The sequence below is a fragment of the Octodon degus genome, unplaced genomic scaffold, assembly GCF_000260255.1.
Source record: "Octodon degus isolate 3935 unplaced genomic scaffold, OctDeg1.0 scaffold00048, whole genome shotgun sequence".
In the NCBI taxonomy this organism is placed as follows: Eukaryota; Metazoa; Chordata; class Mammalia; order Rodentia; family Octodontidae; genus Octodon; species Octodon degus.
The window spans coordinates 7,971,144-7,983,300 of NW_004524624.1; the positions used below are offsets into that span (position 1 = coordinate 7,971,144).

Sequence of the window (12,157 nt, forward strand, 5' to 3'; positions counted from 1 at the left end):
ACATCAGGCAGGTAGGTCTCGCAGTCTTGCTCCTAGTGTCCTTAATGCTAGCATCTCACCATGAAGCAGTTCCAGCACCCTCTAGATCCAGCCACCTCTATGAAGCCTCACCTGTGACGTTCGAGGCTTTGGAGGGACATCTAAACACAAGCCGTAAGGACCATCTTCAATGTTCAGATAATAATCAAGTTCCACGTGGGCATAAGACAGAAGCTGCACAAGTTAAACGGGGTACTATAGCTACATAGAAGTTTGAGTGTCAGTCAATGGATAAAGGTTTAAATGATGAACCAACACGGAGCTCCAGGTGAGGCTTCCTTAAAATTCATTAATAGTTCTTGAAAAGAGGATGGTAAAGAGAATATATATATATTTGAGAGAGAAAATTAAAATCAAGGAATGATGAGAGAAGGTATAACTTAAAAGAGGACCTAACTGCCTTGGTAGTATGACTTAGCAATTAATATAGCTGTGTTTTTGTCTATGTATGTGTCTATGTCTACATGCATGACTCTATGTCTATCTGTGTCAGTCTGTGTCTGTGTTTGTGTCCGTGGTCACATTCATTTCTCTATCCACATAGAGTCAATCTATGCACACACACACACACACACACACACACACACACACACACACATCTTCAGTTAAATAGTTGACGAAATCCCCCAAAGATATAGGCTCATATCATCAGATATTGCTATTTCTGCCTATTATACAGACAATCCTCTGCTCTAGAGAATAATTTTTTTTTCAAATCAAATTGGTAGGACAGTTTCAATAATCAACACATTGCATACATTCTTCCCAGTGGTTAATTGCTGTACAAGATGCAGACATGATATCCTATCTACAAACACCATCAGAACAAATCATTCTATTCATTAAGAGAATGTAACTATATATCTATCCTAACCACTTTGAATACACAGATACAAAATGGACATTCATCTGTATACCCTTTTTTGTTAAGTTCCATTATTTGAATATTATAAGTGGGTAAACTCAGCAAAATATTCCAAAAGAGTCCAGCAGTCCATAATAGTATTGGGTCTTCCGCTTGACTGGCAATATCATAAATTGTTGACCTGAGTCCCCTACAGCTCAACATAACAACATGGCTTTACTTCCTATATTTCGTTTTTATACTTTTCTGCTGAACGGTTAAGACCAAGGTAAAGCAGGACCTATGCAACAAGAGTTGTAGCTTTTGGGTCTGATAAGGTCAGTGAAATCCCCTCAGGATTGCTCCTGAGATCCTGTACCTCAGATTGTAGAACCTTTATCAGTGCAGCCATGTGGGTGAGTCACGGCCAATGCTTGGCCAATGTGCTCTCTGTGAAAGCCTGAGAGAGTATCTTCTCCCCATGTGACTCTCCTTAGGCCCACTCTATGTCATCGATCACTTTCCTCTTTGGCCCCAAAATCTTCTTGATCAGAAAATTTGGGACACTACCGAGGTACATGACATTACAGTACAAGTTCTCATATGTCCTGAGACTTAATTGACCTTAGAAGGCTAGGGCCAAAATGTTGACTTTCCTTGCAGCCCTCCTTTTTCTCTAATTTTGGTCTGCAAACTTAGGTTGTTAACCATCCAGAAGACAAGCTTATTGTTATTACCATACATCTTAGGCTATTAAGCTTAAACTCACTATCTGTCTGCATATCAAACATCTTAGGCATAATATGGAACAGGTATTTTTCATCAAGTATTGATATTTTAATATATGTGCTGCTGAAGCGAGCACTCTAGAGAATAATTTTGGATACTTATACAGGCAGGACATTCTGTCCATTATTACCACTGGATGGTCTATCTCATGCTCATCTAATCAGTTATTTTTTAAATGTTGCCCTCTAGAATTCAGTAGAATACATATGTGTAATTAGCATTATTAGTATTTCTACTAATCTCCTAAATTGTTCAAATAGAAAGTAAATTATAAAAAATTCAACCATGCCTTGTGTTCTGTAGAAGCAAATCAGAAACACTCCAAGTTCCTCTGGCATTTCCCTGTGTCTGTTCCTATTAGGCTTTCTGGCCCATTTTATTCAGGCAGTCTTTCCAGAGGGTCCTGCACCCCACAGAACAGGCCAAGCTTTGAACCATTTTCGTATCTCTTTCCTTGATTTCTCACCCACAGACTACATCCTCCTCCCTCTTGTAAGATTCCTGGACAGTAAATTCTGTTTGCCATAAAGTGTGGCTTTTCTTTAAGGGCTTCCACAGATTTATTTTTATATGAAAATGAATGAATACCTGGCTAGAAAACTCTTCATTTGAAATACCAGACACAAATTTCCATGAAAACTGTAATTATCTTTAAAAAGTTGCTCTTTTCAAGTGCTTTTGAAGAGTGGGCAAGATAGCTCAGCACACTAAGCAGCTGCTTAGGCAAGTGCAGGAACTGGGGTTCAATCCCTGGCATGATCAGTCATACCAGCACTGTCCCCAGGCATGCTAAGCTGGGTCTAAAGTCCAGGCATGGTCGTACATGCCTGTAATCCCGGCACTGGGGAGGCTGAAAGCAGGAGGATCGCTATGAGTCCAGACTGCATAGTGAGGCCCTGTATCAAATACACTTTTTAAAAAATTGCTCTTGAAAAGATAATTTTTATGAGGATTCACTGTGCTCCACGACCTAGCAGAGCACCTTCACTCCATGATGCGACTAATCATTATTTTTATTGTAACATCCATGAAACTAAGAACTATAAAATACTGGTGATTTTCACAAGGTTCCACAGCAAAAAGTGGTGTGTCTGACTCCCAGCCCAGGCTCTTCATGGACCAGTGGGACATGAAAGGTACACACAGACCCACAAGTACACTCAGGATGGACCACTAGGGGAACAGTTAGAGGTTTGTGTGAGGTCTTGGTTCAAATGATAGCAAGTATATGCGACACTGTCACATTTGAGGCCATCTCCCAAAAAGAAGATAAACTCTAACAATGTGATGGCGCTGATTGTGGGAACTATTCTAATCCTATTTCAGGGAGGCAGTGGTGGAGCTACTAGTCCATATACATCGTAGTACCTGTGAGGGACAAGAGACAGGACCTTCTTTGCTGTGTGGTGCCATCCTTGGTGGAAGCAGAGTCCAAACCAGCACAAAAGAACTTCCCGTATGGTGTTCCTACATCAGGTTCATGAAAAGATTTTACCATCCCAACAAATGTAAGGAAAAATAAGGTATTGGGAAGGTTTTATTTAGGGCTGCACATGATTAAGAATAAAAGTCCAGCCGTGCTGCCCTGCCCCTAGGGCATTCTGTGATGGCAATTGAGACTCAGCATGGTGGCACGCACCTGTAATCCCAGCGCTTGGGAGGCTATAAACAGGAGAATCACTATGAGTCCGATCTACATAGTGAGACCCTGTAGACCCTGTAGACCCTGTCCTGAATACATTAAAAAAAGAAGAAAGAATAAAAATCCAAAGTCCTATGAACTAAGGTCATTTTCTCATCTCTAGTTTAAGCATGTGCTACCCACCTTCAGAACTACAGTGTTTTCTGAATTTTGATTATGCCTGTAACACATTCCCTGGCCTTGGCTCTGCCAGGGAATACATCTCAGTTCTACTTGTGTACTATTCTCCAAGTGACACATTACTCAAATGAGCCTGCTTTGGGTTTTATATTCTTTATCTCCACTAATTCAACACAGGTGTCAGTGAGCACTGGGTATTTTGACTTTTAAAACCTCTTATTAACAGTTTCAGACTTTATAGCTTGTAAATTTCTAGACATCAGCCACCTTCATAGGAAACTGTAATCTGACACAGTCATGAGGTATGTGTGGACACATCATCCTGAGATATTTGCACTGTCACACTAGGTATGATATTTGTTCTGCTGATCACATCATTCATAAAGGCCGGGTTGTTGGCAGATGATAGTGGTTTCTGGATTTTCCCAGCAGGAGTTCTATTCAGAGGTTCAGTTCTTCTTTTCTAGCATGATGGGACTGAGATGCCACCTGGTCCGCATCTCTGCCCCTACGCCGCCCATGCACAAGTCCTCACTGACCCAGCTCGTCTGTTGGGTCAGTGCTACAGCTCTGCAGCATCCTTCACTGAGCAAGACAGAGATTGAATCCTTAGTTATGAGATGATGGGATGAGTATCAGGGCACGCTAAACCTCCTTACTAGTGAGTTATTGACTTCCTGGAGGTCTTCATTGGTGAAGGACGCCTGTGGTTTATGTAGCTACATTTTCAAGATCTAGCAGGACATAAGAAAATACTGCCGGGATCTACTGCTAAGGAATTCAACCAGAATAGTTGTATTTTCTTTATGATTCAGAGCCAATAGTAAATAAAATCCTGATCTTTGGATTTCCTTTCCTAATCTTGTCAAAACCTTTTAATGACTCTAAAGAAAGAATGCATAAATTTCAGAGACACGGCCGGGGAGATAGCTCAGTGGAATGAACACTTGCCTGGCAAGCACAAGGGCCTAAATTCAATCTCTGGTTCCTCCAAAACAAAACAAAACAAATCAGCTGAAGTATTTGTCCCTGTCGATTGCCTAGTGGCTCGCTGTTCTTCCCAGCCAAAACTCAGAGACTCTATTCAAAGTATTCATTTTAAAACCTGACAAATACCTGAATAGATATTTCTCAGAAGACATTCTAACGGTCAACAAGCACATGAAAATGCACCCAGCCTCACTAATCATCCAGAATACAAGTCAAGGCTCAATGAGATAGTGTCTCGTGTTGCTTGGAATATTTCATATATGAAAGATGAATGAGAACAAAAGGTGGAAAGGATGGGCCAAAGGGAATCCTTGTGCACTCTTGGTAGGAATTCCAAGTAGTAATAGCATAGAAAACAGTTTGGAAGTTCTTCAAAATTTAGGAACAAAACTGCTTCATAATCCGGCAGTTCCACATACTTTGTAAAAGCCAAGGAAATAAAATGCATGTCTTATACTCCTATGTTCAGCACTGTTGACACTGGCCAATATATAGACACAATTTTAAAGTCTTTCAGTAGATGAACTGGCACAAATGTTGGGTACATGTGAGATATATATTTTGGCCTTAAGGAGAAAGGAAATACTGCCATTTGTGACATAAACTTAAAGTACATTTTACTAAATGAAATATTCCACACACAGATATATATATATATATTGCATGATGTCAACTATATCTGGAATCTAAAAATGTCAAACTCACAGAAGCAGAGTACAGTGCTTTCCAGGGATGGAGGGAAAGGGAGGTACGTGGAAATGTTGGTAATTTCTGTTGCACAAGATAAGTAAACTCCATAGAACTAAAGCACAGTAATGTGACTGTAGTTTAAAATATTTTACTGGAGCTGTGGAGATAGCTTGGCAGTCTAAACTCCCACCTGGCAAGTGCAAGGACCCAGGTTGGATCCAGGTACCTCATGCCATGCCACGCTGGAACATCAGCCACATGGTGCCACCCACTGAAACTGGATATGGTAGCACATGCCTATAGTTCCAGCTCTGGGAAGGCTGAGACAAGAGGATCACCATGAGTCTGAGCTATTTAGAGAGACCCTGTGCCAAATAAACATATAAGTAAAAGATTTTAAACAAAATATTTTATTGTATGCTTCAAATTTCTAGGAAAAGAATTCTTAATTGCTCTCCTCATGCAGACACACACATACACACACAAGCACAAGCACAAGCACATGCACAGGCACATACACACATACACACACAAGCACAAGCACATGCACAGGCACATACACACACACACACACACACATAACCGCATGGTATGATACACATACTCATTAGCTCGGAACCAGTAAAGCTTTCACAATACATATAGATATCAAATCAATTCTGCTTTTATTTAGTTGAGAAAATTTAAATACATTTTGGAAAATATGGATTAGCAATTACATACAGAAGAAAATGTCCTTACTATTTTAAATAGCTTCTTTTAAAATTTCAAATTGTCAATGTTGCTAGTGTTGTGAATCTTAATGGCATACGCTGCACAGGGCTGAACGTTCCTACTGCTTTCCACCATTGAAGTAAACATTCTTATGCATTTATTCTTCAGTTATTCTTTTATATATGATTGGTGAAATCCATTAGCAACTTTTGTGTGACAGAATATATTTGTGTAATTTATTTCTTCTAACAGATTTTTCTTAAATGAATGAAAAATCACTAATTTCTTAATACAGAATACTTGACCATTTGGACACAATCAGAGCGACCACGAGTTTCACTTTGGTAAAGTTGCTCCTCTGGCAAACTGAATAGCTTGCTTCCAAAGAAACCATTATATTTCTTCCTTCTAAGTCAGTTGATGGCTTCTACAAATTAATTTGAGCGACTATTAATTTTTAATTCTTTTCTTTAATCATTTATTTATTTATTTGGTACAGGGTCTTGCTCTGCAACTCAGATGGTAGTGATCCTTCTGTCTCAGCCTCCTCAGTGCTGGGATTACAGGTGTGCACCACCATGCCCGGTTTCAGTGGGTGGCATGGTGAGTCCTGTGTTCTGGGATGGTATGGAATGCAGTACCAAGGATTGAACCCAGGTCCTTGCATTTGCCAGGCAGGTGCCTAGACTACTGAGCTATCTCCTCAGCCAATTTTTTATTCCTTTAAAAAATCAATCACTCAGGACTTGGTAACTTATTTAGAGAAACACTTATTTTTAAATCTTAATTTATATTGTATGCTATCTTAACAAGGGTTATATGTTGGTCAGTTTAACATTACTGTAACAAAATATTTAAGATAATCAGTTTATAAAGAGGAAAGTTTTGTTTTTCTCATGTCTTTAGAGGTTGTAGTTCATGACTGATTAGTTCTGTTATGTTTACATAACTGGCAAGTCAGTATATTGTGACATTAATAAACTAGCAGAGCAAAATCTTTTTGTAACTGTCAGGAAATAAAGAAAGAGAAAAACATGGGGCTCCATTTCTCCAAGCAAACATCCCTAATCACCTGAGGACCTCCCAGTGACCCCAGCTTCCTAAGAGCTCCACCAACTTTCATGAATGCCACCTTGAAGAACAAGCATGCAATACATGGCCTACTGGGAGACAGTCACATCCATATACAACAGGAAGCTAGTTTTATCCCCATGCTATATATTATTTTTTTCTCATGTTTATCTTTGCCTTTTATCTTTTAAAATAGTGTCTTCTAGTATTTGGACTTTCAGAGTTATGTGGCATAATGTGTCAAAATTGTCCTGAATATGTTATGAAGTTATTTTCAAAACTTTCTCAAAGTACTGATTAAAAAACAATCAACTACAGTTCTGTAGTGCTGCTTGCAATTGTGATTATATGACTGAAATATTTTCAAAAGTCATTGTGTTACAAGTGGAAAATGAGTGGATTTTAATGTGAGATAAATTTATGTGATGCAGAAGTCAGGTAAGAATTTTTTTGTAGAAAAGTAGGGGATGGGGAAACACAATGAAGACATGATGGTCTCCTGCTATATCTAGAAATGGAGTTAGACATCTGAATGGTAACACTTTGTGGAAATTCCAATGTTCATATTTATTACTGCTTCAGCATCTTGGTTAAAGGGAAAACAGAATTTGTGAGAAAAGTAACCATCTTCAAGTGCAAGCTTTTGCTGGTGGACACCAAATTCCGTTATCTGTGCACAGAAGAGAGGGGTGAGGGAAGGCGAGCAGGAGATAAGTGAGTCTCAGAGCCAGGTGGAGAGCAGATTCCAGATTTTAATCATTCCAGTTCAGGACACAGAGTACATTGCCTTGGAGAAGAGGAGGCCTCTAATGCTTTTAGGGGAACAGCCTGGGCTTCTGGACACAAGTACCAGGGCAGAGCTCAGATCTCTCAGTCATTCATGCAGTCTCAGACAGCAGGAAGTGAGGTCCACTTCAGCAGCAGCCTCCAGACTGCTGGCCACTGCCCCCTCCACAGCAGCTGGAGCCCCCCGAGGGCTGGCTGCAGGAGCTAGAGCTCCGGTGTCTGTGGCGGTGGGACCTGCGGGGCCTGTGGTGGCTCAGGCAGCAGCCACCACCCCCAGAGCTGCAGCAGCCCCCAGAGGTGGAGCCACAGCAGCCCCCAGAGCTGGAGCCACAGCAGCCCCCAGAGCTGGAGCCACAGCAGCCCCCAGAGCTGGAGCCACAGCAGCCCCCAGAGCTGGAGCCACAGCAGCCCCCAGAGCTGACGCTGCAGCAGGAAGAGACCGGGGGACACTTAGGGGGGCACTTGGGGGGACACTTGGGTGTTTGGCACTTAGGAGGGCACTTGGGGGTGCACTTGGGAGGGGGCTGGCACTGCTGCTGGTTCTGCTGGCACGACATCTTGGTGGCTGAGTAGGAGTTCACAAGCTAGAGAAAATCCAATACAAATTAGACCTGGCCACAGGCCACACGTGAACACTCTAAATCTAACTCTTAGCAACACTTGCGCCATAGAAACTTCATCTCTAGTCATTACATTTTTGATACCTTCGACCTATTATACATCACCACATGTATCTCTCTGAATTCAGGGTACCTGCTGAGTCACACAAGACTTGCCATGGTTATACAGCAGTAGCAAACTGAGACCAAACTATATTATAGCACATATTTAAGTCCAAGATTTGTAGAAGGAAATTGGAGGTGGAAAATCACTGCAAGCATCTTTAGACTTTAAAGTTGCCCAATTGAAAGGTCATTACAGGGAAAATATTTTTTAAATGGAAAGGCAATCATTTCCCTTCATCATAATTTACAAGATTATCTGACCATACGAGTCAGTGTTGCTAAGGATTTACAGATTACTGCGTCAGTAAACTCAACCTTAAGAGAAGAGGCTAACGAACTCCTCAAATCCTGCCGATCTGGAGCTTGAATCTCAGGCATCCAATGTCCACCCAGAAACCAGACGTCATCAGCTCACAGCCTACTGAGGCTTATGGCTTGAATGGCAATTTCAGGCATGTGGTATCTTAATCAGCTTGGAAAATGCCAACAAACCCCACACCCATGGATCCCCTAGCCCAAAGCAGCTCCCAGTGTTCTATTCTGGCTCGAAGTTTCCCTTTGCTGTCAGAGACAGGGCTGTATTCTCAGGCACAGGCTGCCTCCCATCCAAGTGGAGGAATACCCTATGTTTTAGAGTCTCCCGTCCTGGTGAGTCTACCCCGTAACAGAGCAGTTTGTTCTCTCCAACCCCCAAATACACACACATCCATTTCTCCCACGTTCCCTCATGGGCGCCAGAGTCCTCTTTTGCTCCCACCTTTCAGTCTTCCCTAAACTCTAGTCCTCTGAAACATGGCCTCTCTCCCTGAGGGCGCTGTCCAGCCTCCCCTCCTGCTGCCATTCCCCGTGGGCACTTACCGGGTCACAGGAGCACAGAATCTCTCTACACCACAGGAGGTGAGTAGATAGAGGTGCTCCGTCCCTGTGCCCTTTTATGCTTGCCTTCAGCTCTGCCCCAGCGTGTGAGACAGGACCTGGGCATGGGAGGCCCCGCCTCCTGCCACCCACATGATATTGTGTCAAGCGATGACTGGCTGTCCCTCACCTGCCTCCCTTCATCAGGCTTAGAGATGCCACATCTTGGGAGGAACAGAGTTTTTTTTTTAGAGAGTGGCAGGTTTGGGGGCAATTTTTATATGCTCTGCTACTTTATTCTGTATGGTAATGCAAGCCCTGGTGAAGTCTTAGTTCTCAGTTTTGGAACTTGAGTCCCCAGTTCTGTTGGTTTTTTGTTGATGCTGATAAAACCCAGTTCGCTCTTTATATCCTGGTTTGAACAATAATTTAGAGATGATTTCATGGACTCGCCACTTCTGTCTGTGTCATCCATCCTATTTGTCAGCCAACTTCTCCCTGCTGACCCAGTCTGTTGCCTGATTTTATATAGCCTGTGAGCAGAAAATGGCCCTTATGTTAAAATGTAAGAAGGGAAAACAAAGGAAAATATTTCAGGACACATAAAACTTTATTAAACTCGAATTTCAATGTTCATACTATTTGATTTATTTGGAACTCAACCTTATCCATTCCTTCATTGATGATCTGTGGTTATTTTTACATTATCAAGTCACAGTTGAGTAGTTGAGGCAGAAATGACTTGATTCCCAAAGTTTAAATATTTTATCTCTGTTTCTTCATTTAAAAACAAATGGCTCCACCCCATGTTGATAGCGTAGAATCAGACAAACTTAGCGAACAAGCCTGGCTGGGACTGTTATTTGGTAGCTGTGTGTCCTTGTGGAACTTACTTACCTTCATTCAGTTTTAGTTCTTTTTGCTTATTTTTTTGTTTTATTAATTATAAGGTACAGGTAGTGGGCAGAAAGATAACAAATTTGAGCCCTGTCTCAAAGCTTAATGACACCACAAGATCCTGTCTCCAAAAATAAATAAACAAATAAAGAAAATAAAGGGGTAGTAGTGTAGCTCAGAGCAATAGTGTTCTCTCTCTCTCTCTCTCTCTCTCTCTCTCTCTCTCTCACACACACACACACACACACACACACACACACGTCAGTCACAGTCAGTAAGGAATATAAGGCAAGGTCTGGTTGAAGGATAGTCATAGGATAGACTCTCAAAAACTGAGATGCCTACATATTCTTTAATAAAGGCAAGTGGATATCATCTTTAAGTCATTGCTGCTTTCAAGGGATGGTGAACCTGGATCTTGAAGTTGTTTGTGTTTTTCAGTTACCACTAGTATTAAGGCCCTTTGTTCAGCTAAGTATACTGATACATTTTGCTACGAATGCACCAGGAAAGGAGCTTGTGGAAGAGCAGGAGAATTCTCCATTGTTCCACATCATCTGAAAGGCCAATCTCAAGTTCCTTGGGGTCCTGTTGCAGGGAGGAGTGTCACCCAGCCGCGGGGCCATGGAGGAGGAGAAGGCACTGGAGAAGGCGAGGCTTTATGTTCGGGAACCTTGGGTTGAAGACAAGGTGAGAGGACCTCTGGAATCTTTTAAGCCCTGCATTTCCCCATCTCTAGCTTTTCAGTATTGTTTTCTCTGCTTGAATAAAGGGTTTCCTTCCATCTCTTAAAGGGAAAGGCCAGGAGCTCACAGCTGGTGCAAGTTGGTGTACAACACCATGGTGAGATTTCCAAAAATAAATCTATTAACTAACTAGAAGAAGGAACATTGAACCCTGAAGAAGAACATGAGGAAAAGCTCTTTCTTCTTCCCTACAGTGGCAGAAACCCTGGAGGAAAATCTGAATCCTCCATGGCCTGGAACAATGCCCTACATCTATAATACCTAGGTCATCAGGGAAAGAGTGAATCCAAGTTCACATATAGCTTCAAAATGTAAACATGTCCTTACGCTTAACTGTTGAGGTGGGCAAGTAGTGTGCTAAGAAGCTAAATGTGTGCCTTGTAAAGATATATGATTTTCAGGAAGTGCATGTATGTGTAGACACTTCATTGGCTCATCCTGGTTTGTCTTCCATCCCTCCTGGCTACACAAAAATCTACTTCATTAGAACTCTTCTAAAAATTATTAACCATGAACATTTAATAGAGTGACCATACATCCCAGTTTGCCAAGGACAATTTTAGATTTTGTTTTTGTCTCAGCGTTACATTACCATAACCCTTCTCTTCAGTCTCAAGTGTGTTCCATGCACTCAGATTTGGAATATAATTTCTATAATCATGCTACCATTAAGCGAAGTCTTTTCAAAGGTCTTTGTTGACTCAGGATGAATGCCTAGCTCTTGCATTCAAGGACTGGAGCAGAATGACCTGACCCTGTTCTGTTTCTATAGGGTTTTCTGTGCTTCCGTAAAAGCAGTAATCATTCTTGCAAGCTGGCTCTTTGTCTGTCAGCGCTACTCCCTGCTTTGCCTGTGTATTATTTTAGGTGGCATGTCTCTGAAATGAGACCCGGGCCTGGATGTGACATGCGTGCATCTGCCATCCACTTTCAGAGCAGGGATATCATACAGTCATTCCCTCAGCATTTAGTAGCTCCTTGGAATTTACAAAGAGCTTTTCCAGATGACTCAAGGTAATCACAGATGTGACTGACCCTAAGGCATGCACAAGTATAGGTGGTGCCATGTCCCACAGTGGTCTGCCATTGTATTACTCAAGGTGGATCCTTGTTCTGAGGTTCCTCCAAAGGGCTCAGTTGTGGAAGGACAGGTCAGAATATAGATCCCTTGGCTCCCACAGGTAGTGCT

General features: G+C 41.8%; 1 protein-coding gene across 1 annotated transcript; it reads right to left on the minus strand.

Moving 5' to 3' along the window:
* Positions 1-7,873: 7,873 nt before the first annotated feature.
* Positions 7,874-8,302, minus strand: LOC101562853 (late cornified envelope protein 1E). The gene has a single exon (XM_004632472.1). The coding sequence runs from the start codon at positions 8,300-8,302 to the stop codon at positions 7,874-7,876; it is 429 nt and encodes a 142-aa protein (XP_004632529.1).
* Between the last annotated feature and the right edge of the window lie 3,855 nt (positions 8,303-12,157).

Excerpts from the sequence above, each read along its gene's own strand:
- LOC101562853 (XM_004632472.1), bottom strand. The coding sequence starts at position 8,302 with ATGTCGTGCCAGCAGAACCAGCAGCAGTGCCAGCCCCCTCCCAAGTGC.